The 23755-nt window shown below is 55.2% G+C and overlaps 1 protein-coding gene across 1 annotated transcript in view; it reads right to left on the minus strand.

The window, feature by feature from the left end:
• The window catches only part of TTC7A (tetratricopeptide repeat domain 7A), a 112758-nt gene that overhangs the window by 73763 nt on the left and 15240 nt on the right, over positions 1-23755 (minus strand). The window contains exons 4-5 of the mRNA XM_045828874.1: positions 9163-9293; positions 6527-6642 (exon numbers count right to left, since the gene is read on the minus strand). Coding sequence (XP_045684830.1) covers positions 6527-6642; positions 9163-9293 — 247 coding nt within the window. The remainder of the gene's footprint in view (positions 1-6526; positions 6643-9162; positions 9294-23755) is intronic.

The following is a 23755-nucleotide window of genomic DNA, read 5'->3' on the forward strand; positions in this document are numbered from 1 at the left end:
TCCGAAGTGCCCACTGCACCCGAAGCGCCTGGTCATCAGACCTGTTCTCAACAGGCGTCCCACAAAGACTGGTGGAATGAACCTAGAGACTGAAGCAGTGGACGAGGATCTCATTCACAGCCCTGCACCGAAGGAGCTCAGTCTGTTGTATTCGCCACATCCTTGATGCATTCAGAGCCTAGCAAAGTGTTTTGCATACAGTAGGTGCTCAACAAAATAATTTGGGGGCTTTAATTTGACTTGAAACACAGAATAAGAAACTTCATAGAACTTAGGGCTGAACAGAACCTACACAGACAGCAGGGCACACGACCCTGACCGGAAGTCCCCGTCTCAGGGCTGGCACGGGAGACAGTGTGAGACAGGTTTCCGGTCAGAGATACAGAGGAGCACAGGCGGTTGGCAGATCCCAACAGCAGAAGGGTTGAGTCAGGAGACAAAGTCAAGTGAAGTTCAAAAGTGAGCAAGCTGTTTACTCCTGTCATAGGCCCCCACCATTAGTTTTAAAAACTAAAGCTCTCTTCTTCACCCCTAGCCCCAGACAAAGGCTATGACACTGTCCTTGTGGGGCACTGAGACAGTCCAGGCAAGGGGCTGTTTCCTCTCTAGTGAGGAGGGGATGGGTGGGAGGCAGGGGAAGGAACAATAAATAAAGGCTGCGCATTCAGCCTTTCTCCCCTGTGGGGTTCAGAGGTCTCCCCATGTCCCACAGTGGGACATGGGTCACCAGGAGGTTCTCCTGGGCTTCGCCGTTGAGTGATTCTGGCCCACATCCCCCCCCCCGAGCCCTCCCCCACACTGCAGATCCTGGGTGGCTGCAGAGAATAAGACAGCACGACTGCTGGTGGAGCCCAGCTCTCACGGGGTCACGCCAGGCTGCAGCCCGGGGTTTCTAAGGAGCCTCCGCAGAACCATCCGCAGCCTTAACTGCCTTAGTGGCTTCTTGACTCAGCACCTAGCTGGCAAGGTGAAGCATGTGTGCATACACACACACACACACACACACACACACACACAGCAGAAGGAGAGAGTGCTTTCATAAGGCTGAGCAACCTGCCAAGCTCCTGGGAACTCCCTTAGAAAACACCACACTCCCTTCTCTATTGTTTGGTTTTGGTACAATGAGTACATATTGCTTTAGTATTTTAAAGAAAATTCTTTTTAAGGACATGCACAAAACATACAGCCTACCTGGTTCAACACACATGGCCTAAGCACACTCCCAGCCCTGAGCCAGCGATGGGCTCTGCAGGGCTAGGCGGAAGGAAGGGAAAAATCACCCCAAAAGAGAAATGGCCCCTTGCCCATTCTGGGGAAAAAAAAAAGCTAACTCAGCTCACATTCTTATTCTTGGGAGATGCCTGGAGACTTGGACCTCATGGTCAAGGCCACAGAGAGAGAGCCAGTCAGCTTCTGGGGCATTGCATTGTTCCAGCCCCACTGCTGCCTCACCCCTGGAGCTGTGTCCTACAAAGAACCAAACCTCCCCACAGCTAGTGCCCTGAGCCCAGCTACCACTGTTGCCCAGAGAACATGCCAGAAAGGCGCCCCCTCCTGGCAGCTGGCATCCTCAAAACTGCCTGGGGCGAGGCTCCAACCAGAGTCTACGGCTGCCCCCTTGTGGCCAAGAAGGGACTCAAACACCAGGCATCTCAGGCCCCTGCCCTTTGGGTGGGTGGGGGGGCTCCCAATTCATGATTGCTCTTTCGTACCAGCACCTACAGTTCCAGGTCAATTAGGAACCCTGTCACCAGCCACAGAACAAGGGGAAGGAGTCATCTGGGGGAAGTAGCCGCTGGATCAATAGGGCAAGGCCCCTGGAAAAAATTAATGTCCCTCAGACACACTGAATGAGTAACTGGGCAGTGGTTTCAGACCCAGCCAGCCTCAGGGAGACCCGGGCTTCACCAGAGCCCGGAAGAAAGGAAGTGCTGTCTGGAGCTCGAGCAAACATCACCCACTCTGCACAGCAGAGAACACCACACCCTCTGGGTTCTGTCAAACCCTGGATGGAGGGATAGGGCTGGATCCTAGCAGCGGGCACAGCTTGTAGCCATCTGGTTGGGTGGTTGGGCAGGGACTGAACGACACACTCATTTCTCAGCAGAGGCTCTTCTGGCCCCTCTGAAGGCTGGGTCGACCCCAGGCCCAGGTGGGAACAAGCTCCAGCTCTCAGATTCCCACCCAGAGGCAGGTCCCACCATCTGTTCCTTAGGCCCTAAGGAGCCTCTTCTAATACTCAAGCAGCACCTTAGCTCTGGGCTCTACCCTACCTCGTGTCTTCAGGGTCCACCCTGTCCAGGCAGCACCCCTACCCCCGTTTTCCTTCCCAGCATAGCTCGAGGTCAGAGACTACTTTTGACTCCTTCGTTGTTGGCTCCCACTGGGACATAAGCTCCATAGGAGGGAACCTGGTCCTGCTCCTGGGTCCAGCCCTGCTAGTCAGGCGGCGTGCCTGGCACACAGTGGGCTCTTACCTTGGCCCTGCCCCCCTACTGGGCCGAGATCCCCCTGAACACACCCAGAGCCCAGCAAGCGGGGGAAGGTGGTGAGTGTAACCAGCGGGAAATGGCCCTGGAGCCCTTGGAAGGGCTTCTCAGAGCTGCGCTGGTGGAGAAGACTCAGTGCCTTCCACCTGAGACCCAGTCTCCCTCTGACCTCTGCCTCTCACTGTCAGGCCAGGACAATGGATCACAACTGGGGGTGACTTTGTGAACCCCACCCCAGGGCATTCGTCCATGTCTGGAGACATTTTTGGCTGTCACACCTGGGGCGGGGGAGCCACTGGTATCTGTGGGCGGAGCCACTAAGATCCACAAGGTACAGGGGAGGCCCCCACAGACCTGGGTCAGCCAGAGTCACCACCTGTGAGCCTTGTGACTTTGGGCAAGTCCTTCTCCTTTCCTTTTTTAGTGAAACAGGGACAGTATTCCTACTTCACAGCATTCTGTCTGGCAAGTAGTAAGTACTTAACGAATATTAGCTACTATTAAGAAAAAAGACGTGAGGAAATTAATTAAAGCCCCACTGGGCACACGGGGCCCCAGCCCCTGCTGTCACACTCTGGGGCCACCCCTGAGCCAGGTGTGGTGCCAGGAAACCCACCGAGGGGCTGAGGGGCCGCCACGTGTCCTGGAGACTGCCACTCACACCCAGTCCACATGTTTGGGCTGTTTGCTTGGAAAGAAATGATGATTCAATTTCCATTCCTCTCTAGTTGGGAGGTGCCAGAGGATGGGAGGGAGAGGGGGCAGGGAGTCAGCATGCCGGTCTCAAGGACTTAAGTTTGTGCTTCAGGAGGGAAACAGTTTGAAGGGAGGGGAGCAGAGTGACAGGAATAGAGAAGTTACTGAAATTACTCGGGCTTTCCTGGAGTGATGGTTGCTTAATGCCTCTGCTCACTGCTGGCAACACACACACACACACACACACACACACCCATGCACGCACGGCCTGAGTGTGCAGAACGCAGAAGACCGGGGAGGACGCAGGCCCAGTCTGAAGAGGGTGTAGTGCCAGCGAAAGGGAGAGGAGCCACTGCCTCTGGGATGGTGACTCCGGTCCCAGAGGGGCCATGGGAGCCCCTGGTCAGCACACCAAGAATCAGCCCAGAGACTCACAGCCATCCTCGGGGCCCTCCTGTCCTTCTCCCACACACCCCACAGGCTGCCCTGGCTGCCCTTCCACACCCCAAACTGGATAGGGCGTGGGTTTCCAGGCCACTCTGATCTGAAGTTAAAATCCTAGTGGGTGAGGTCGGGCAAGCAACTCAACTTGTTGGAGCCTTTGTCTCCTCGAAAGTAAAGCGGGCGACACGACCTTGTGCACGGAGCACGCGGCCCAGCTTGGCATGCAGCAGGTGCTTGGAACCTGCTGGTCTTCCCCCTCCCGCTGTCCTTGCTGGTCCCCTTAACCTCATCACGCCTGCAGAAAAGGCAGGGTGGGGAAGGGAAGCAGGCAGCCCCGAGGGGCAGAGAGGAGGGCACCCGGGGCAGAGGGAGCTCACAGTAGTGCCTCCTGGGCTGGAGGTGTCTTTTCATTCCCTCCCTCTTCTTGGACCTTCGCACCCTGGGATGCAGGACACACAGAAGCCCTGTTAGAGGGGAGGAAGCCGAGCTGGAGGCCAGGCAGGAACTTGCTCAAGGCCATCGAGTGGCCTCCATCTCTGCCGTCCTGTCCTGATGGCCTCTAGAAGGTGAGGGCGCCCACCAGGCTCTTCGAACCCGAAGCTGGGACCACATCTACCAAGCTTGAGCGCACTCAGGGTTGTGAGCAGCAGCAGGGTCCTGCCAACCCCAGGGTTTCTGTTGTGGGCAGGGTGCCTGGTGGGGCAGAGTGTCAGACGGGCCCTGCATCCATAATCCTGGCTCCGCCCATGACTCACTATGTTCTCTGTGCCTCAGTTTCCCACCTGTACCATGCGGATGCAGACGGCAGCACCCACTTCGAAGGGATGTTGGGGGAACTAAACGCACATGCAAGCAAAGCACTGAAGTTCCTGGCACAAACTGGGCACTCAGTAAGCGCCATGTATCAGTATAATGAATATCTGTTAAATGAATGAATGGAGGGGACAGAACACTGAAATGAGAACTGTCCCCTCCCCACAAAATCTACCCCACAGGGCTCCCATGCAGAAGAAGGGGGGCCCCTCTTCTGCAAGAGACCTCGGGAGGGAGGGCTTCTCAAAGATAAAGCAGGTGTTGGTTAGCAAGCACTTTCCTATAAAGGGCCAGAGAGTACATATTTCAGGCTTTGCCTTACGGGATCTCAATCTCCATGGCTCAGCTCTGCAGGTGAGACTATCTGTAAGTCATGGGTTGCGGCTATGTTCCAATGAACCTTTATTTGCAGAAACAGGCTGCAGGGGTTCAGCAGCCCCTCCCTTCTTCCGAATCTCTGCAGGTAGGGGCTGAGGGTGGCATCTCTTCTTGTCCCCCATTCATCCCTGAGCTATAACTGCCGACTCGAGGCTCCCTAGGGGGTAGGGGGGATGGTGCCAGCTGGGGCCGTGGTGGTCTCCAGCTAGAAAGGAGGCCAGCACAGCTGCCTGGGCAGGAAAAACAGGAGCCAGCCCTCCAGGCCACCGTCTCTCTGAAAGTGAAGCTCAGCAACAAGAAAAAAAAAAGGACAAGAAAAGCAGGTGGTAGAGCCAGAGCAGAAGCAGCGTGTTCCCCAGTGTCCTTGTCACGTTCCCCCAAGACCTTCCACCTGGGCCCCAGGGTGGCCTGGGGAGCTCAGGGTGGCAGGGCCAGACCACCCCCCGACCCCCGTCCCAGCTGCCACTGCTCTCAGCCTCCTCGGGCACCAGCCCCAAACGGGAACCCCACTGCCTCCCTGGCCTAGCACTAGAGAAATTTTCTGAAAAAGAAAAAGAAAAGCTAAAGGTGTAAAGTTCAAGCATGGTATCATGTGCAAGAATGGCCTATTCAAAAAATGTTCAATCAAAAGAATCAATAAAGTGAAATTTAGCAAAATAAAGCACACTGGAAATAAAATACGGGCTCCAGAGGGCTCTAGCCAGCAGAGCTGAGAATGCTCCGTGGTCCTGAGCCGTTTCCTCGCCGTGAGGAACAGGTAACTGACACCTGTTCGGCTGCCCGAGGCCCCGGGAAGGCTCACGCGAGGCGAGGAGCGTCCTGAGCACACGGAGTCCCTGGCTTGCCCAGGTGTCCTCAGAGCCCCAGACCGGTGCCTGCGGAGGGTGGAGCTGACGCCAAGGATGGGGACGCTGGGGCACCAAGCCTCTGTTGCAGAGACAGGCAGGAAACCCCAGGCCCCACCTGTGAGTCCTGGGACAGGTGGTGGCAATTCCGGCAGGCAGGACTGACCTCGGAGGAGCCGCCCAAGAGCCAGCTGCCAGTCCTCCTGATTCTGTAGCTTCTCCCTCCATCCTTGCCACTCATGCTGCCGCCCCTCCCACCCAGGGAAGAAGCACCCCTGGGCTCTTCGGGCGGGAGGGCCCAGACTGAGGAAGGTGTCTGGTACCAGGGGTCCCGGGTCCGAGGCAGGCGAGTACACCTGGGGTCCCCCAGTCCAGGCGCAGACAAAGATGGCCTCACCTCTTCCACCACCTCATGAGCAGAGACTCTGGCACCCCCAGAACAATGCTGGGCCTTTATTGTCACCACACACCCTCTCCCATCTCACCGCTCCTTGGAAGCTGGCATGAGCAGGAATCAACTTCCTCACTGCATTTTTGGGGAGACCAAGGCTCAGGAAAGCAAAATGACTTTACCCAACACTTGAGGTGACAGTGAACAACGCCGATGGGCGCCTGCTACCCAGCTCGCGGTCCCTCACTCTGTCCCTCCCAGAGAGTCCTGGCTGTCCCCCAAAGCACGTGCAGGCTTTACTGCTCCTGACGCTTGGCTCTCCCCATCCTGAACAGCTCGGTCTGACGACACGCATCCTCTCCAGGGTGCATGTGCGCACAGCGCAGGGGGAGACCAGACTAAACGCCACCAACGCCAGGAGCACCCGGCCCGAGAACTGCCACATCCCTACTCGGCTGCCGGCGACCTACCCCTTCTTCAGGTTCGTCACATAAGCGCTCTGGAGGGCAGCTTCCAGGAAGTAGGTGAGCTCATAGTCAACGGGGTGAGAGCCTTTCAGGTGCCGCGAGGTGGAGTTATTTGTGACCTGGGAAGAGAGCACAGACAAAGCCTGTGATGTCTCAGAGTCTGTGGCAGCGGGGCTGGGCTGAGGGGCCAGCCCAGGCACAGGCGGCCCTGTGGACTGTCCCAAGTCCCCAGCCATTCCACGGGAACATGGCGCAATTCTCAGACCACATCCAACCGAACTTGCTTGAATTTAAAATATGTCTGTAGCACTCTCTCCCCATCCAAATGCTGGGTATGCCACAACTGACCTACAAAGCTGGTTTTGTCTGAATTTTACAGATGAGGTAACTGAGGCTCAAAGAACCCTCTAAAGTCACAAAGCTGGCATGCGCCCCAACCTCAAACTCAAGTCTGGGCAGCTACAGATTCCAGGCTGTCTCTGCTTCTCATCGGTTCATCCACTGAACAAACACCTGAGTGCCTACCACACACCAGGCCCCCGTGTCCCTATCGTATAATCATGAGACATCAAACCAGCTGAAGGGCAGGCACCCCGGCTTCTAGAAAAGCTGAGGATCAATCATGTTATTAACGGAGCTGTCCTTAAGCCTCAGCTTTAAGAGGGCCACCCAGCCCCATCGACCTGCCTTTACGATGTCACTTCCCTTCTCTGATTCAAGAAAAAAATCGATGAGCCAGGCATCTCATCATTCCGAAATCAAGGCAGATTCAAGAGGTGTTCTCAGTTCCTCAGCGGTTGGGGCTGGGCCTTCGGAGGAACCCACAGCGTTTCTGAGAACGCACCGGGTTCTCTGGCCTGCCCCTCCTCAACCCAAGACAACTGGCCATCAGGGCCCCTGGTCTGCCCACCACCACGGGCATCTATGCCAGGCCTGGGCACCATCACAGCTCATCACCGTAATCCCCTTTTAAAAGTCCAAAGCCCAGGCTTCTGGCTGAATGGGAGACTTTGATCTTTTTTAGGAAAGTCTCCTCCAAACCCATGCAATTCAAATGTGAAGGGCACCCAAAACAGTGCAGGCTGGCAGTGGGCCATGTGACTGGCTGCAGCAGAGGTCAACCTGACCCCGCTGGCTCTGCACGTGGACCTCTGCCAGAGTGTCTGCCTTTGTGAGCCCCTCCATCTCTGCTCCTTTCCTCCTGGAGTCCAATCAAGGACAGGGACCCGAGGGCAGTGACCCTCAGTAGGGGGACGATTTTGCCCTCTAAGGACCTGGGGCAGTAACAAGATATTTTCACGTGTCATCGACAAAAATGGCAGCTGGCATCCAGTGGGTACAGGCCAGGAACGCTGCGGAACACTTCATGAAACGCAGCCCCACAACCAAGAATTATCAGGCCCCCAATGTCGGGCGTGCTGAGGCTGAGAAACTCTGCTCTAGGGGAACTGCCCCAGCCTGAGGAAGACTCCTCCAGAAAGTCCTGTCACAAAAACAGGCGATAAGATGACATTTTGACATTTCCCAAAGTAGGTGAGTGAGGCTCAAATGTTTCCTGGGCTCTGAGTTGCTCAGCTCATAATCACCTCCTCCTGCAGGTCGCCAGTCCTCACCTACTCTGCCGTCACGCCTGTCCACCAACCGTGAATGAACATCTGCTAAAGAGAATGCCTGAGCACCACCCCCAAACTCTCCCCCACAAGGAGCCAGAGCCACACTCCCAGGGTCCAAATCCTGCCGAGGCCACGTATTAACTGTCTGAACTCTGAAAGGCTATTTAATTCCTCTCCAGACTGAGTTTTCTCAGTTTGGAAATGAGTACAGCACCCATTCCATCCAGCCTCGGTGTGGGGGCTGGGTTCGGGAAGGACTGGGAAGCACTCAGACAGAGCCTGACTAAAGAGCAGGGGCTCGGTGACTGCTAGCAGTATCTTTGTTGTATACGCCTGACGGTTCTGCCCCCAGTGACCCAAGAGCCCCGCAGGAGAGGGGAACGGGGGTAACACCACAGTGCACTGCTCACACCTGGGACCGCCATCCCACACAGTTCATACAGGCCCCCCCACCCAGGGGGAGCTGGGAAAGGAGGGGGCCCGAGAACACCCAGGCTCCCTGCCGGCCTCTGAAAGGCTTAGAGAGTGAGCCCCACACCTCACTTCCCCGAGGGGAGCCACCAGGGAGCTTCCAGGGCGCACCAGCACAAGAACGTGTCTGCAGGCCTCGCCTGACTGGACCCGTTCCAAGGGGAGTGTGGTGAGCAGATGGTCTGACCTCTCCCCGCCTCACCAGAGATGGACAGAAGAGCCACTTCAGAGACGTGAGGCGTAACCAAGTGAACCGACACGAACAGGGCTGTCCCATCTGGTCGTGCAAGCTGAGCTCACCAAGGAGGGCACTGGCCGCTCAAAGACCATGTGGACTCCTCATTTATTAAAACTGTATCCTGGCAGTAAAGAGTCTCATTCTGGCAGAATTGGTCTATTATGAGTTCTCCAATAGGTGAGGTAGCGTGCCTTTGGAGGGATACAGGGTTCCTTTTCTTGTTTGCACAAGGCTGACCCATGGGCTTTGTGGGGGCCTTGGGTATAGGTTCTCAGCAGAGGGTAGCTACGAACATGGTGCTGTAACTCCCAGCTCACCTTCTCCAGGTCCTGCAGGAACACCTGAGCGATCCAGGAGGCCCTCTCGAAGCAGGTGATCACCTCCTCCTCCCTCTCGGTCAGGCGGGGGCGGGAAGCGATGGAGCTGGGTAGGCGTTCCAGGGAGAGGCCTGCAGGAGGAGAGTCCCTCAAAGCTGCCCTGCTCAGGCCCCCCGACTCCAGGCCCTTCCCATGGGCCCAGGGTGGGCGCGAGAGAGGAGGCTTCTGCTCCGGAGCAGCCAGCGGGAGGCGGAGGTCCACGGAGGGGAATGAGGAGGCTAAGCGCTGGTGGTATTAGCAGCAGCTGGAATCAAGCAGCGGGCAGATGGCAGGCACCCATGCTCCACATGGGGAGCCACACTGTGACACCCCCACGTCCAACTCCTGCCTATGCAGCCAGACCAGCCTCTCCAGGAACCATTCCCAGCCCTCCTTCTAGTTGCTAGAAAAAATCACCCACCCCCAGGCCCTCACCAGGTCTGCACTGTAGCACGGTCATTTATGCCCAGCTCTCCTCTCTGCCAATAGCTAAAAACTCCAGTGGACAAAATGTTGTTCAACCCCAGGCACACGGCAGATGCTCGAGTTACACAGTGTTTTACACGGCACCTCTCCCGTGGAACCAGCTGCTGCCTCGCCTAAGTGATCTGCGCTCAGGCCTTAGCTGCCCAGAGTGATGGCCATCTGCTGTTTGCGCCTCCCCGGCATCCACTTCCCATTCTTTCAGCAGCAGCACCTCGCTTTCCCTCTGAGCACCCCTGTGCAGGCTCGGCCTGTGGGTTCAAGGGCGATGACCCTGCTCCCCCTCTGGAGGAGCACGTGAACCAACATCAGGCCACAGTCAGGAGCTGAGGAGGAGCACACGGCCTGGTCTGAGTGAAGGGCCAGTCGATCCCGGAGATCTCCCTCTTTCCACTGGGCTTGGTGACCTGGTAAGAGGTCGGCCTGGAGATGCTGGGGGAGCCTGTCTTCCAGTGCAGCTCCGCAACCTGAGTGCGGTCAACTCGACTGAACCGCACGCCCGACAGTGGTGAAGACAGTGCATGTCATGTTGTGTTCTTTACCACAATTAAATACCTCTTTGAAATTAAAATGAAAGCAGAGCTCTAAAGCAAAAACCAAAACCAAACAAACGAAAAACAACCCAAAACAAAAGAACTACGGGAAGCCAAGAAGGGGAAGCATTGTTATACTTCCTAGAAGTGAATGCCGTAGAGGAAAACAACTGTATTTGTGTGAGTGTTTTTAAGACGGGAAAGAATGAATAACAGTCGTAAAAAAATCAAGGAAGTCGACACAGAGGGAAGATGAGAGACGGACACAATGGGAAAGGGCAGATTCTTACAGGTGCTGTCTGTAAAAGACGAAAGATTTATACTACCTGAAGAGAAACCAGAGAATTAAAGATGCCATTTGAACGCCTTGCCTGAAGCTCTAGCCCCTGAAACTTCCCAGCACAGGTGACAATAAACCCTCCCCCCCACCCTTTTTGGAGTCACATGCATTTCAAATTGAGTTTTTGTCGTGTGCAACTCACATAGACCCAATGGGCGGGCGCTGTCCTAGACCGTCAGTTCCCAGTGGGCAGAATCCAGGGCACTCTCACCTTTGTGCCCCCGACAGTACTCGACAGGTACTGGGTGCTCAAGACGAACTGACTGAAGAGACCGTGAGAACAGAATCCTCAGCTCTCTCCCGCCCCACGACCCAGCATACAACTGATACTCAGGCCCTCAACATTTAAACCACCGCTCCCCTCCCTTCTCGTGCTACCTTGTTTCAGGCTCTGTTTCTTCAGAGGATGACCACATCAGCCTCTGGGCTGGCCTCCCTGCCCCCAGTCTCCCTCTAACCCACCCTGCACGTGGCCCCCAGAGTGAGGCTGCCCAGTCCCACCACTGCGGCCCTCCAGGAGTGTCTGCCGCTTCAGAGCAAGGCCCCACCCCTGATGCTGCCAACCAGGCCTTCCAAGATCCATCCCCACCACCCCTCCAGCCTCGCCTCTCAACATGTGCTGTCCATGGAGTGTGTGCGTCTCCCCCCACCCCGAATTCATTTGTCGAACACCTAATACCCAAGGTAGCATAATCGCCTTTGGGAGGTGATTGCGGTAGGTCCTGAGAGTGGACCCCTCACTAATGGGATTAGTGTCTTTCTGAAAAAGGCCCCCGAGAGCTCCCTCCCTCCTTGTACCGCATGGGACCACAACAAGGTGGTGGCAGCCTGCAGTGTGGAAGACCGCTCTCCCCAGAACCTGACCACGCTGGTGCCTTGATCTTGGACTTCCAGCCTTCAGAACTGAGAAATCAGTGTCTGTTGTACATAAGCCGCCCAGCCTGTGGTCTTTTGTTCCTGCAGCTTGAGCTGTCTAACGTCCCGTAACTGCCAAATCCACACCCAACCTCTCGTGCCCAACTGCAGACCCTGTTCAAGTTGCTCCTGCTACTAGAACGCCCCCCCACCCGCCGAGTCCGCCCCAAATTACCTCTCCCCTTCTGCCCCAGAGTCGCCTCTATGGAGCCCCTCCCAACAGAACCCTGGTAGAACCAGCCATCCCTTCTCGGGCCCCAGTCTATGCTTTACACTCACCCACCCCGCCATTCCTTAGACTTGTCTGTTCACACGTTTGCCCCGCCAGACTGTAGACTCCCTAAAGCCATCGACCTTATCACATTCACCTTTTCACAAGCTAGCGCACAGTAGGCGCTCAGCAAGCACCGGTGGGCGGAAGGAACAGCAAGCCCGATCATGCCTGACAGTACAAAGTGCTCTGCCAGTACCAGGTGAGGGATTAATATTGTTTCTTTGGCTACATCCCAACTCATACAGAGTCAGTGACCTTGCCCTTTGCCAGGCTGGGGTGTGAACAGGTCCGAAGGTTGGGGTGCCTCGGCCTGGGTGGAGGCAGGTGCAGAGCGTGAAGGCCCCGGTTCAACACAGAGGCTGTCACCCGTGTCACTGGGTGTCAGTGTGCTTCCTGCCAGATGACTCACAACTAACTCAGCTCCTCGCCAGAGAGGACTGAAGGGGAGGAGAGACAGAGGGAGTGTTGGAGGAGACGCAGAGAGAAGGCAGGCCAAGGAGGCCCCACCGCTCGCAGCCATGCCGGCCCAGCTGCTGGCCCCAGTCATGTGGTCTGCCCACCCTGCGGGAAGGTGGGACAGTCACACACGCTGTTCAGGGGCCTGGCCTGGGAGACCAGCTGCAGATGGCAGGACACCGCCACCTCCAGAAGACAGCATGGACCTGTTTTCACACAGCTACCCGGTCCCCTCCTCTGGACCCGGAACTGGGAAGGACGATGCCAGCTGCCCGGCAGGTCCAGGCTGCCGGTCCCAGGTCTCCAGTCGAGTGGCCGCTGCAAAGCAAGGGGTTTAGTGACGACTGTCTGTGGGCCTCCCGTGCTTCCTTTGCTCCCCTTGCTGCCCGCAGAGGCCTCTCCACCTTGCTTCCTCGGGGGTTCTGAGCCCCATCCTCCTTGAAAGCTCCCAGCACAACCACCTCCTCTCCGAAACTTTCTTAAGCCTCCCGGCCTTGAACCAGCAGAATGTGTTAGCTGCGTGGCCTTTGTGCATGCCTTTGTCCTGCTTTGTCACCGTCCTCTCTGCCCAGTTCTGACTGATCTCCGACCGGTGAGGAGAGCCCGGCCCTGAGTGAGCGGAGGGTGCACAGATGAACATGAACAGACGCTCCTGCTGGTGCTGAGCCCAGTGGGGTTCTTCCTCCCTCTCCACTTAAAAAACAGATCTCGCAGAATTCATAAACAAATTGTGTGTTTATACAGTGGAATACCACTCAGAGATGAAAGGACAAACTCCTGATACACACACAACATAAACGAATCTCTCAGAGATGACATTGTGCAGAGGTCAGATACCAAAAAGGACATGCTGTGATCTCATTAGATGATATTCAAAAAGGGGCAAAATTAACCTAAATTGATAGAAACCGACCCATCACTGTCTGAGGCGGGGCTGGGGAGAGGGCCGGCTGGGAGAGGGCCTGAGGCACCTCCTGGGTGACAGAACCAGCCTGTCTTTACTGGGGTGCTGGGTGCATGGGTGTCTGCACTTGCCCCACTCGTCAAATCACCCACCTAAGATCTGTGCACCTTGCGGGGTGACAAGCCACCTAAAGTGAAGGGACAGAATGCCTTTTCAAAAGGGAGCGGTTTCGATTCTGGAGAACCAAGAGGTCCCCGAGGGGGTCTTCTCTCACAGTTTCCAACACACACAAGACCCAACACTTCCTGGAGTTCGCAGTGGCTTCTCCTGGTCAGGGTCACAGTCTGAGCACCCAGTTGCACCCATAAAAAGGGGGGCGTCTTCACCTTCCATTTGCTCTTTGATTTATATGAAGGTCCATTTTCCTGTCCACGAACATCTGATTGGAAATGGGCTGGGGACTCCAACACTTGGGCTCCCCTCCCCCCTCTGCCCCTGAGCGTTCCTGACCGAGTGGCCTGATGGCAGCCCTGGGTCCAGACGGAGACAGACTGCTCCTGAGCCGGGCCCTCTGAGGGTCCCCGTGGACATCACACAGCCCCGTCGATTGGGCAGGACACCAGGGCTGCCAGGAAGTGCCAGGTACTGCCTCACAATGCCCACTGGAAGAGGCGCCTTTGTGTGAAACCACCCAGCTCTCTAAGCCAAGGGAGGGCCCCTTTCAAGAGAAGTGCTGGCTTTTTCATTACTTCCAAACTTTTGGTGTGGAGGCAAGCTGACCCTGGCACAGTCGGGGGCTCAACACTCAGGCTGGTGCCAGCCTCCTCCTTCTGGGATGACTCATCACAGCCCAGACAGCTACCCTTCCAAGAAGCCCCACCCTGGAATCCCTGGATGCAGAGGTGGAGGGCACAGTGCTTCCTCTGCAATGGAACTTTCCAGAGGGGTGGACCCCCTCCCTCTTGCCTTCCCAGCTGATCCAAGAGCCCAGGGCACCCATGGAGGGCTAAGCCTAGAGCTGGGAATCCCAGGTTGGGGTAGGGTGGGGAGAGGAAGAAAAGCAAGTCACTGCTTCAGCCCCTAGGGAGGAAGCCTCAAGGCCAGGTAGGGAAGAACCCTCATAAATCACATGCAAAAGCTGGCAACTGTGGGAATGTAAAATGGTTCAGTTGCTGTGAAAAACAGCCTGGTAGTTCCTAAAAAAAAAAAATAGAATTACATGTGACCCAGCAACTCCACTTCTGGATATATACCCCAAAGAAGTGAAAAGGAGGTCTAGAAGAGATATTTGCACACTCGTGTTTATAGCAGCATTATTCATAACAGCCAAAAGGTAGAAGCATCCCAAGTGCCCATTGGTAGGTGGATGGATAAATAAAATGCGGTACGGGCACACAGTGGAATACTATTCAGCCTAAAAAAGAAGGAAGTCCTGTCTTATGTGACAACATGGATAAATCTACGTCCATTATGCTAAATGAAATGAGCAATCAAAAAAAGACAAATACTCTGTGATTCCATTTTCCATGAGGTATCTGGTGGTCAAACTCATAGAGACAGAAAGCAGGATGGTGGTCGCCAGGTGCTTAGTGGGGGGAATGGGGAGTTATTTAAAGGGTACGGAGTTTCACTCTCGCAAGGTGAAGGGTTCTGGAGATTGGCTGCACAATGTAAATGTAGTTAACTGAACTGTATCCTTAAAAATGGTTAATATAGTAAGGTTTATGTTATATGTATTTTACCACAACAAAACACCTTTCTAAGTGGTTAAGATGATAAATTTTATGTTCTGTATATTTTACCAATGGAAAAAATTTTTTTAAAGTAGGCAAATTGACTTCTCTCAAAGTCTCCAAAAACTGCATACACTTTGATGCAGTAACTCCACTTCATGGAATTTATCTTAAATTAATGATGTACAAGGGCGGGGGGCAAAAAACCCCAGAATTATCTTCTGCAGGGCGGGCCCCTTGTAGTACAATACAGGCTTCCCTGCTGGGTGAGTGTTCTAGGGACCCGTTTGTATCTGTGTACCAGCTGGTGTTGTTGTGAGAGGCTGCCTTCGGCTCAGGTGGATTTGTTTGGAGACTTTTCAACACATTTGCCCACTTCATGATGGGTGATTTACAAGTGCATCTGCCCACTCTGCACTGAGTGTTCAGCAGTTTTCGAGCAAAAATTGGCATGACCCACTGTCCCATCCTCCTTATCCACCCAATTGTGCCCCAAGTGACTTTTTTTTTGCTTCCCCTGATTAAAAGAGTCCTCTAAGGGAAATGTTTTGCCGATGTGGAAGAGGTAAAACAAAAAATGGCAGAAGCACTAAAAGGCATCAAAATCGACAAGTTCAAAAACTGTTGTGAACAGTGGAAAAACCATCTCCATAGGTGTATTGCATCAAATGGAGAGTACTTTGAAGGCGACTGAAATTTAAACATGTAAGAATACACCATTTTTTATAAGTAAAGTCTAGTTTTGGGGGGGTCACCCCTCACATGCAAAAATTTAGGTTCAAATATACCCACTGCAGCACTGTTTATAATGGCAAAAAAAAAAATGAGATTTAACCTACAGGCCCACTCACAGGGAACAAGTTTGCTCAATGACAACAGACCTGACAATGAAATGCTTGCTGTGGTGATACAGGTGTGTGCTGGAAACTGGTTCATAAAAGTACTAACTTTAAAAAATGTAATTGTATGAACTTATTTTTGTTGCACACGTGCACACACACACACACTCATACCTATAGAAAAAAAAATAACTGGAAGGATGCCTACCTCAAAATGTTTGCAGAGAGTGAAGTTTTCCCAAACGCAAGTTGGGGTTACCTACTAGCAACGGCTACCTTGTAGGGCGGCCGTGGAAATTAAATCAGGTGGTATTATAAAGCGCAGAACATATGCTTTTAGAAAACATTTTCAGGTGATGCTCACAATGACCTCTTAGGTCGGGGTTGGGCCCTTCCCTAGAACGACACATGAAAAATCTAATTCAGGGAGAAGAGGTTCTTTCCAACACCAGTTAGCGAAAAGCGGCAAAGTCCAGACCAGATCCAGGTCTTCTGGCTTCAGTTCTGTCTGTCCTCCTGGCCAAGGCTCCAGCTGTCTTTCCTTACGCTCAGGTCATCCAGGGGTTCCCAAAGCTCAAGCTTCTGGCCAGCCCACGGTGGCTCACCTTTCCCACTGGTGGTTGAGTCAGTTATAGCTGTCTACCCTAGTGTCAAAGCCAGAGTCTCCAATGTACCCCTCAAACCCGCTCCACACTCCTCACGCCCACCGACCACTCTCTGCGAGGCCTCCCACCGTGGAGGAGAGGCTGCCAGCAAGAGATACAGGGAGGCCACCCCAACCTCTTCTCCTGCAGCCCCGTGGTGTCCCCTCCTGTGATTCTGTTCACCATCTTGCCGTGTTGTATCCCGCAGCCCAGGAAGGCATGCAATTCAGGCTCGGTGTGGACACAAGGAACACATCCACCTCCTTCCAAGATGCCCCAGCAGCGCCTGCTCATGCCTCTGCAGCCAGAAGCCAGGTTCCCGCTTCCCGGACCACAGTCTGGGGCCAGGGCTGCAGAACCACGAGTGCTGACCTGCTTCCCCGCCAGGCAAGCCGGCCACACCCCTTTGAGAAGGAAACCAAAACAAACAGCTAATTCCTGCCATACCAGGACTAAAAATAAAAACCAGAACCAAATCTGCCACCATATCCTGTCCTAGGGGAGGCCTGGTGCTCTTTCTCTTAGTTTTAAAAGTTTTAGAAGCCACGAAATCCCAGGTGAGAACAGAAGAGCCGGGGTTGCACCCACTGAAAGAGAACTGAAAAAGAAAAAAAAACCTTGAGGGGAGAGGAGAGGAGAATTTCAAGATCATAATTCTCACAGCTGCCTAGTGTTTTTTACATTTTGACTTTTCACAGCACTGCCACAGTTCAGCATTTCACTGCAGTACTTTGGGTGGACAGGGCCGTTTTTCTGCACAGCCAGGCTGATGGCTGACCGGGCAGCCAGCGGGCAAGCAGAGCTCGGACAGCGGCCTCCCTGGTGCTGGGCTGTGCGCAAGGGGAAAAGGGGTGGCTAGGCTGAAATGTGGGGCACAACCGGTTTTTAAGGGGCTTGCAGCCCATTTGTGGGGTCACAGTGAGCCCAAATTAGGCTTGCACCAGGACTCACACTGGACATGGGGCGGGAGGTGAGGGGGTCATCACTACCGCATTGAATTAGTGCCAGAAATGGAAGTGACACAGCAGGTGTGAGGACAGGAGGAAGCCTTCGCCACAGAATAGGCCTGTGAGAGGTGGATCATGGTACTGGGGTTTTGGGGGATGAACTGGAAAAGGCTTTCGATGTCAGAAGTGCAGGCCCTGAAGCATCTGCATGTCTAACAAAGCCGGGCATACCCCTTAGAGTTCAGACCAACAGAAAAGAGGACAGCCTGTCGCCCTGCACCCACAAAGGCCTGGTCCTGGGGTCTAGGGCCCAGACCCCTCTGCCCCAGACAGACCCAGACACAGTGCTGACTAACAGGGTGGCCCTGTTTTAGGTGAAACAGGCTGGGCCACACCAGTCACAGTGGGGTAGCTGGGGCTGAAGTTCTAGAACACTGGCAGAAAGGGGCACCCTGAGCAGTACTGCCGGGCTTTCTGTGCCCCTTATGCCCCACTCACTCCTACACGTGCACCCCCTTAGTCCCAGGAAGGTGTGATTACACCCCACCTTTAAACAAGTCACCTCCGCTTCCCTTTGGACTCTACCGGAAGGCACCCCTCACACTCACCTGCGGGTGATCCCTCCTTAAGGTCAGGCTCACCTCCCAGCCCACCCAGGAAGGCTCCACACTCACTGTGTCTCGCTCACTTCCCTCTCTGCAACTCAGGGGTCTGATCAAACCACTACTCCCTGGATGAGCCCAGAGCCAGAGCCAGAGCGAGCCGAGTTCAGATCCTGACCTCGTTACTACCGGTGTAACCTGAGGTGAGCCAGTTCTGCCTGGGCCCTGAGGTTCTTCTCCCCAAACCTTTCCCCTACTCTGGTAGCAGCACCTCAATTTTCCTATGAGGAGCCATCCCTCAACCTCGGTGCACAAGATTCAGGAGAGGAAATCCCACCTCGACACCCACCCAGCAGCCGAGCTGCAGGCCACTGTAACCCATTCAAGGGTGGGCAGGAGACCAAACCAGGCCCAGGGGACCGAGCCCCGAGGCAGCAGTCCCAGGCTGAGTGCTGTGCTGCAGGACCACGTAAACCTGGAGCTGCGGAGAAAGCCCTCAACACACAGCCTCTGGACCCAGCCATGCCTGATGCCTCCTACCCCAATGACTCAATAGTTACAGGAGCACGTCAATTTCTGGTCTCTCCCCCTTTGGTTGTTGCTTTTCCAGATAGTCAGAGTTGCACTTTTGTCATTACAACCATAAGTCTGGCGATACGGAAACTGACCCCAGAAGCATAATGTCAGAGGGGACAGTTTCTGGAGTACAGGAGGACTGGCTGAGTGGAGGTCAGGTTTGGGAGTGAGGACTTTGCCATCTCCCAGATACGAAATTGGAATTCCAGATACAGCACAGCAGCACCAGTTAAAATGCAGCCTATTTTGTTTTGAGGTAGGACCTTGGGCCATGGAAGCTGGAGCTTTAAGGCACCTGGTGAAACATTCCAGGGCATTAGCCTATGTTGGGTATTTTTGTGGGGCCCACAAAAGTGGGCAAGCTTCACTCCTGGTAGCCCCTCTGAATGATGCAGCTTTGCTAAAGGTCCCTTTCTCCCTGTGGATGACAATTCAACGTAGCTGAGGGACAAGTCAGAATCAGGGCCGGACACTCTCTGCTCCCGTGGTTCTCACCGGCTGCTTTACAACCTGAGGGGCCAGGGGCGTGCACACCCCGGCCTAGCCGACGGTTTGCCCATCACGCTGAGGGCTGGGGGCACTGACAGGAGTCTGGGGTCTGCTGCTGAGAGAAAGAAACTTCCAGGCCTGGATCGAGATCCAAGAACCCTGGGTCAACACAGTCTTTGACTCTAGTTTCTCATCACGGAGATGATCCAATGCCAAATGCCCAAAGGCGTATCACTGGGGAGCTCCAGGGAGCTGCAGAGGCAGACAGACCCCAGACCTCAACCCACAGGGCCATCCCCAGGTGCATTCGGAAGTGGGCTGCCGAGGAACTGCAGCCCCAGAGGGGACTTCACAAATGCCCCCCTCAGGTGTCAAGGCAGAGCTCCCCACAGCGCAGAACTGGGGGCAGCCACATGGCCAGGGTGCCACAGTCAGGCGGCAGGCCCCCTGTCCTGCCCTAGCAGGACATGGTAACGAGCTGCAGACCGGTCGTCTGTGGGGTGTTCGAGTGTCCACTGCACTGGCACCGTGGCCTACGGGTGCAGAGCCTGTGCTGGAAAGGGTGGCACCAGGGAGCTCGTGACTCATCGGTGCTGCCTCTGCACTCAGCCCCTCCCCCTGCGCAGCTGCTGTCCCAGAGCCACTTCACACCAGCTGCGGGCTCTGCTCACCTGCCTGCCTCCCTCACGGGAAGCAACCTGAAGTGCTCATCTCGGTGTCCCTGGTAGACACTTGCTGAATTCTACTTCCCTGGCAAATTTTACTGTCTCCTGTGGCAGCTGGGCTAGGGACCTCAAAGGGCTCAACTATAAAAGGCCAGGCCCCCGGCAGGAGGAACACGCTGACTGGCCTGTGACTGGGGAGACACTCCGGGCCAAGGTCCAGTGAGACTGGAGCGGGGAGAGAATGCGGTGGGCTGAACCACCAAGGGAAGGCGGAGGCACCAAGCTGTGTCCAAGGGAATGTTGGGCTTTCTACATGCGAGGACAGTGGCTCAAAAGAGGTGAAGGAGCAGAACTTTGTGGACCATGCTGTGCACTAGCAGCAGACCTCACTGGGCTGGAGTATGGGGCTTCAGGAGGGCAAGGAGGGAGAGGAAACCGGGGGTGCCGAAGAAACGACCACCGTCCTTGTGGGGCTCCGAGTGCAGTGGCGAGGCGGGGCGGACAGCCACGAGCACACAAAGTCAAACACGGAGGTTCTGCTGCGGGCTTCGTGAGAGCGGACAGCACTCAGGCCTTCTGAGAAAAGCCTCGAAACCCAATTATCCTGGATTGGTTTTTCTAAAGATTTTATTTATTTATTTTTAGAGAGAGGGGAAGGGAGGGAGAAAGAGAGGGAGAGAAGCATCAATGAATGAGAGAAACATCGATCGGTTGCCTCTCACACACTCCCCAACAAGGGACCTGGCCTGCAACCCAGGCATGTGCCCTGACCGAGAATTAAACCAGAGACCTTTCAGTTTGTGGAACAATGCCCAACCCACTGAGCCATACCAGTCAGGGCTAGGTAGTTTCTTTTAATACAAAGTAAATGGAAGTGTTTCCCTGCAACAAACCAGAATGGTGGTGGGATGCCCCCTCTATCTTCTGCACCTGGAATGGGTGAGGAGCCCTATTCCCCAGGGCCGTCCCCTGGGCTGATATGGCTGGCCCGGGGCCGGGGGCTGGCCGAAGTCACAGTGGGGCTCCTGCAGGGCCAGGGGAATAGGGTAGGAGGGGGCAGGCTCCCCATTCTGAACCAAGGTGACTGATGCTGGCATATAAAAGCAAATTTTCTAGACAACTTGCCCACGGACACCAGAGCCTTGGGCAGCTTCTGCACTAAGCAGACCCATGGGAGAGTGGGGGCCGGAGGAGGCGGGGAGATGCTCGAGTTCCCTTTTTCCACAGGGTCCAGTGAGGGCCCCTTCTCGGTTACCCTCAGGGACAGAGCCATGGTGCCCAAATGCACTGCCCTGCCTGGCCCGCCCCCAGGCTCTGCACTAAGCACCAGGAACCTCTCTTTCTCTGCATTCCTGCACCTGCTGCATCTTCCTTGCCTGCACGAACCCATCTCGGAGGTACCTATAACTGCTCCTCATCACCCTCTGGTGGGCTCCTCTGTCACAGACAGGACACAAGCTGGGGAGACAACCACCTGGCCGCCAGTCCAAGGTCTGCTACACACGGGCAGCACGACCGGACGTGCCTCAGTGTCTTCATCCGTAGAGTAGGCGGAACAACTACTCCCATCTTACAGGGATAAGCTGAAGGTGAATTCGCCAGTCAACAAATATTTATTAAACAAGAGTTCCAGGGCAATGTTTCTCAAACTGGAAAGCGCATTCACATCACTGGGAAATGAAGGTGATATGCAGGTTTTGATCCAAAACGTCTGGGGGCGGGGCCTGAGAGTCTGCATTTCCATCAAACTCCTGGGGGGTGCCCATGCCATAGTGCTGTCCCTCTCCCCCAAAGGACCCTCAGGTTCCAGAAGGAAGGGTCCACAGCCCACTTCTGGGCCCACCACTGAAGTCAGGTACACCAGAGGGACTCGGGAAAAGGACACTCGGGGAATGAAGGACTGAACAGGGGATTCTGACCGCACAGAGAGGGCCCTTGGCTCTGCCCAGGGCAGACAGGTGACTTGGGAGCAGCTGGCCACGGGGCAGGCCCATTACAGAGTGGCAGACGAGTGAACCTGCTGAAGCAGGACCTGGGAAGAGGCAGTTCTTCCTCCAAAGCCAGAGGCTCTGATGGGGCCCTGCCCACCTGCTGGGTGCCACTTGGAGGCCCTAAAATCCAGTTCTCTACTCCTGGCAGGACCAGGTCTGAGCACAGGTGTGACTATAATGCCGGGGACAGGGAGTGCTGGGGGCTGGGCACAAATCGCTCGAACAGGGAATGACAGGTCTTCCCATGAAGCCATTTCATTTTTCTATCTTAGTGAAAACTCTGTGGTTTTGACATTGTTTCTGAACAAGTATGGCATGGACAGTAACACTCTTCCCCGGACAGAAGGGAGGTCAGGGACCCCTCCATCCAGTGTGTACAAACATGCATGTAGTGGCTCTGCGTTTCAGGCAAGAGAAACTCAAGGCTGCTACCGCTGCCCCTTCTCCCTGTCTCCATGTCAGTGTCTAATACCCTCCCGGAGAGTCAGGAGACACCTTCTGGTCCAATCCATGCCCCCCCCCACGCCCGCCCCCGCCCCTCCCACACCAGAAGAAAGCTAAGTCCGTGAGTGAGGTCTCAGAGGGCCACCCTGCCAAGCCCTCTGCACTAAAGGGGAAAGCAGGCGAGTTGAGAGTTTTTATGTTTCAGGGGGTGGGGGAGGGTTAAGGGGAAGAACAGCAGAGCCTGTTCCCTACCCCTCAACAAGAGCAGGAACTTCACAACAGAGATGCCCGCTCGGTGCCCCCACCGAGTCTCCAGGCCTGGCTGCTCAGCTCCCCCAGGTCACACACCTGGTCTTCCAGCCAGCTGTGCCTGAGAACTCCTTGCCCACTGCACGGAACCAGATGGAACCACAGAGCAGAATCCCATGCAGAGTGGCAAATAAGCTGTGGTGTAAGGGCCTGGCCGGGCGGAGTGCTCGTGAGCAGGCGAGGCAGGCACCTGGGGCCTGGCAGAGTCTGCAACGGAGAAGCTGCCTAGGGTGGAGCATTCCAGGGCAAACGCCAGCTACCTGACATCCTGGGTAAGTCGCTTCACTTTTGTCAGCCTCGGTTTCCTCATCTACAATGCGAGGCACTGACCTAGATCATTTCTGTGATTCCTCTCAGTCTAAAATTCTGACCACGGCTGTTTGGGAGCTCTGGCTGCCCGGGTACAAGTCCTGACCCTGCCACGTCTCGTGAAATCCACACGAGCCCCTCTACCTCTTTGACCATAGCTCCTTGCCCGTAAGGTAGGAATGAAGAGAACACCCACTCAGGGGGTTCCGTGTGGATGTAATGAGGGCACACCTGCACGGAGTGAGGGCTGAGGAAGTATTATTGCCCTGTGAACTCTGTGGGCTCCTGCTGCCACTATCCTTTCTCTGCACTGAATGTTTGTGGCCCCCCCCATTCATACATTATAGCCCTAACCCCCCAGTGAATCGGTATTTGGAGATGGTGCCTCTGGGAGGCGATTAGGGTTAGATGAGGTCACCAGGGAGGGGCCTTGTGATGGAATTAGTGGCTTTATAAGAAGAGGAAGAGAGAGAGGGATCTCCCCATGCCCACACATCCAGGCAAGGCCATGTGAGGACACAGTGAGAAGGCAGCCAGGGCCTTGCAACCCAAGGAAGGAGACGGCCCTCACATACACTGCCCCTACTGGTATCTTGATCTTGAACTTCCCAGCCTGAAGAACTGAGAAAAATAAAACTGACTAATACAACCCTCCTGCTCATAAATGGAGTCAGGACCAACGACCAGCCATACCCGTCCCCTAGTCTCTGTGTGGGGAGACCCACTGGGTCCCCCCAAACCTAGGGAAATAAACATCATGCATATCTGGAGGCAGCATGCATGGTCTCAAGCACACGCAGGGTTAGGGGAACCTCAGCATGCCAAGCAGCAGGGCACAGTCACTGTAACAGGAAAGGGAGGACAGGCAGAGAGGAAGCAGGCAAGTGGGAGGTCACGTGCAGTCAGTGAGGGGCGGGGACCTGGCGCAGCGCAAGACCGAGCAGCCCACGCCCGGCTCCTTACCTCCCCGGCAGCACCTCTGACCACCAAGAAGCTGGAGGAGTGCTGGAAAGAGTAGAGAGCAGGAGACAGGGAGCAGTAGGCACCGAGCCAGTTCTACAGGAAGAGAAGTGCTGGAAAGGACCCCCAAGGAAAGGTGTT

This window comes from Phyllostomus hastatus, unplaced genomic scaffold (assembly GCF_019186645.2).
Source record: "Phyllostomus hastatus isolate PE091 unplaced genomic scaffold, TTU_PhHast_1.1 phas_scaffold_78, whole genome shotgun sequence".
Classification (NCBI taxonomy): domain Eukaryota; kingdom Metazoa; phylum Chordata; class Mammalia; order Chiroptera; family Phyllostomidae; genus Phyllostomus; species Phyllostomus hastatus.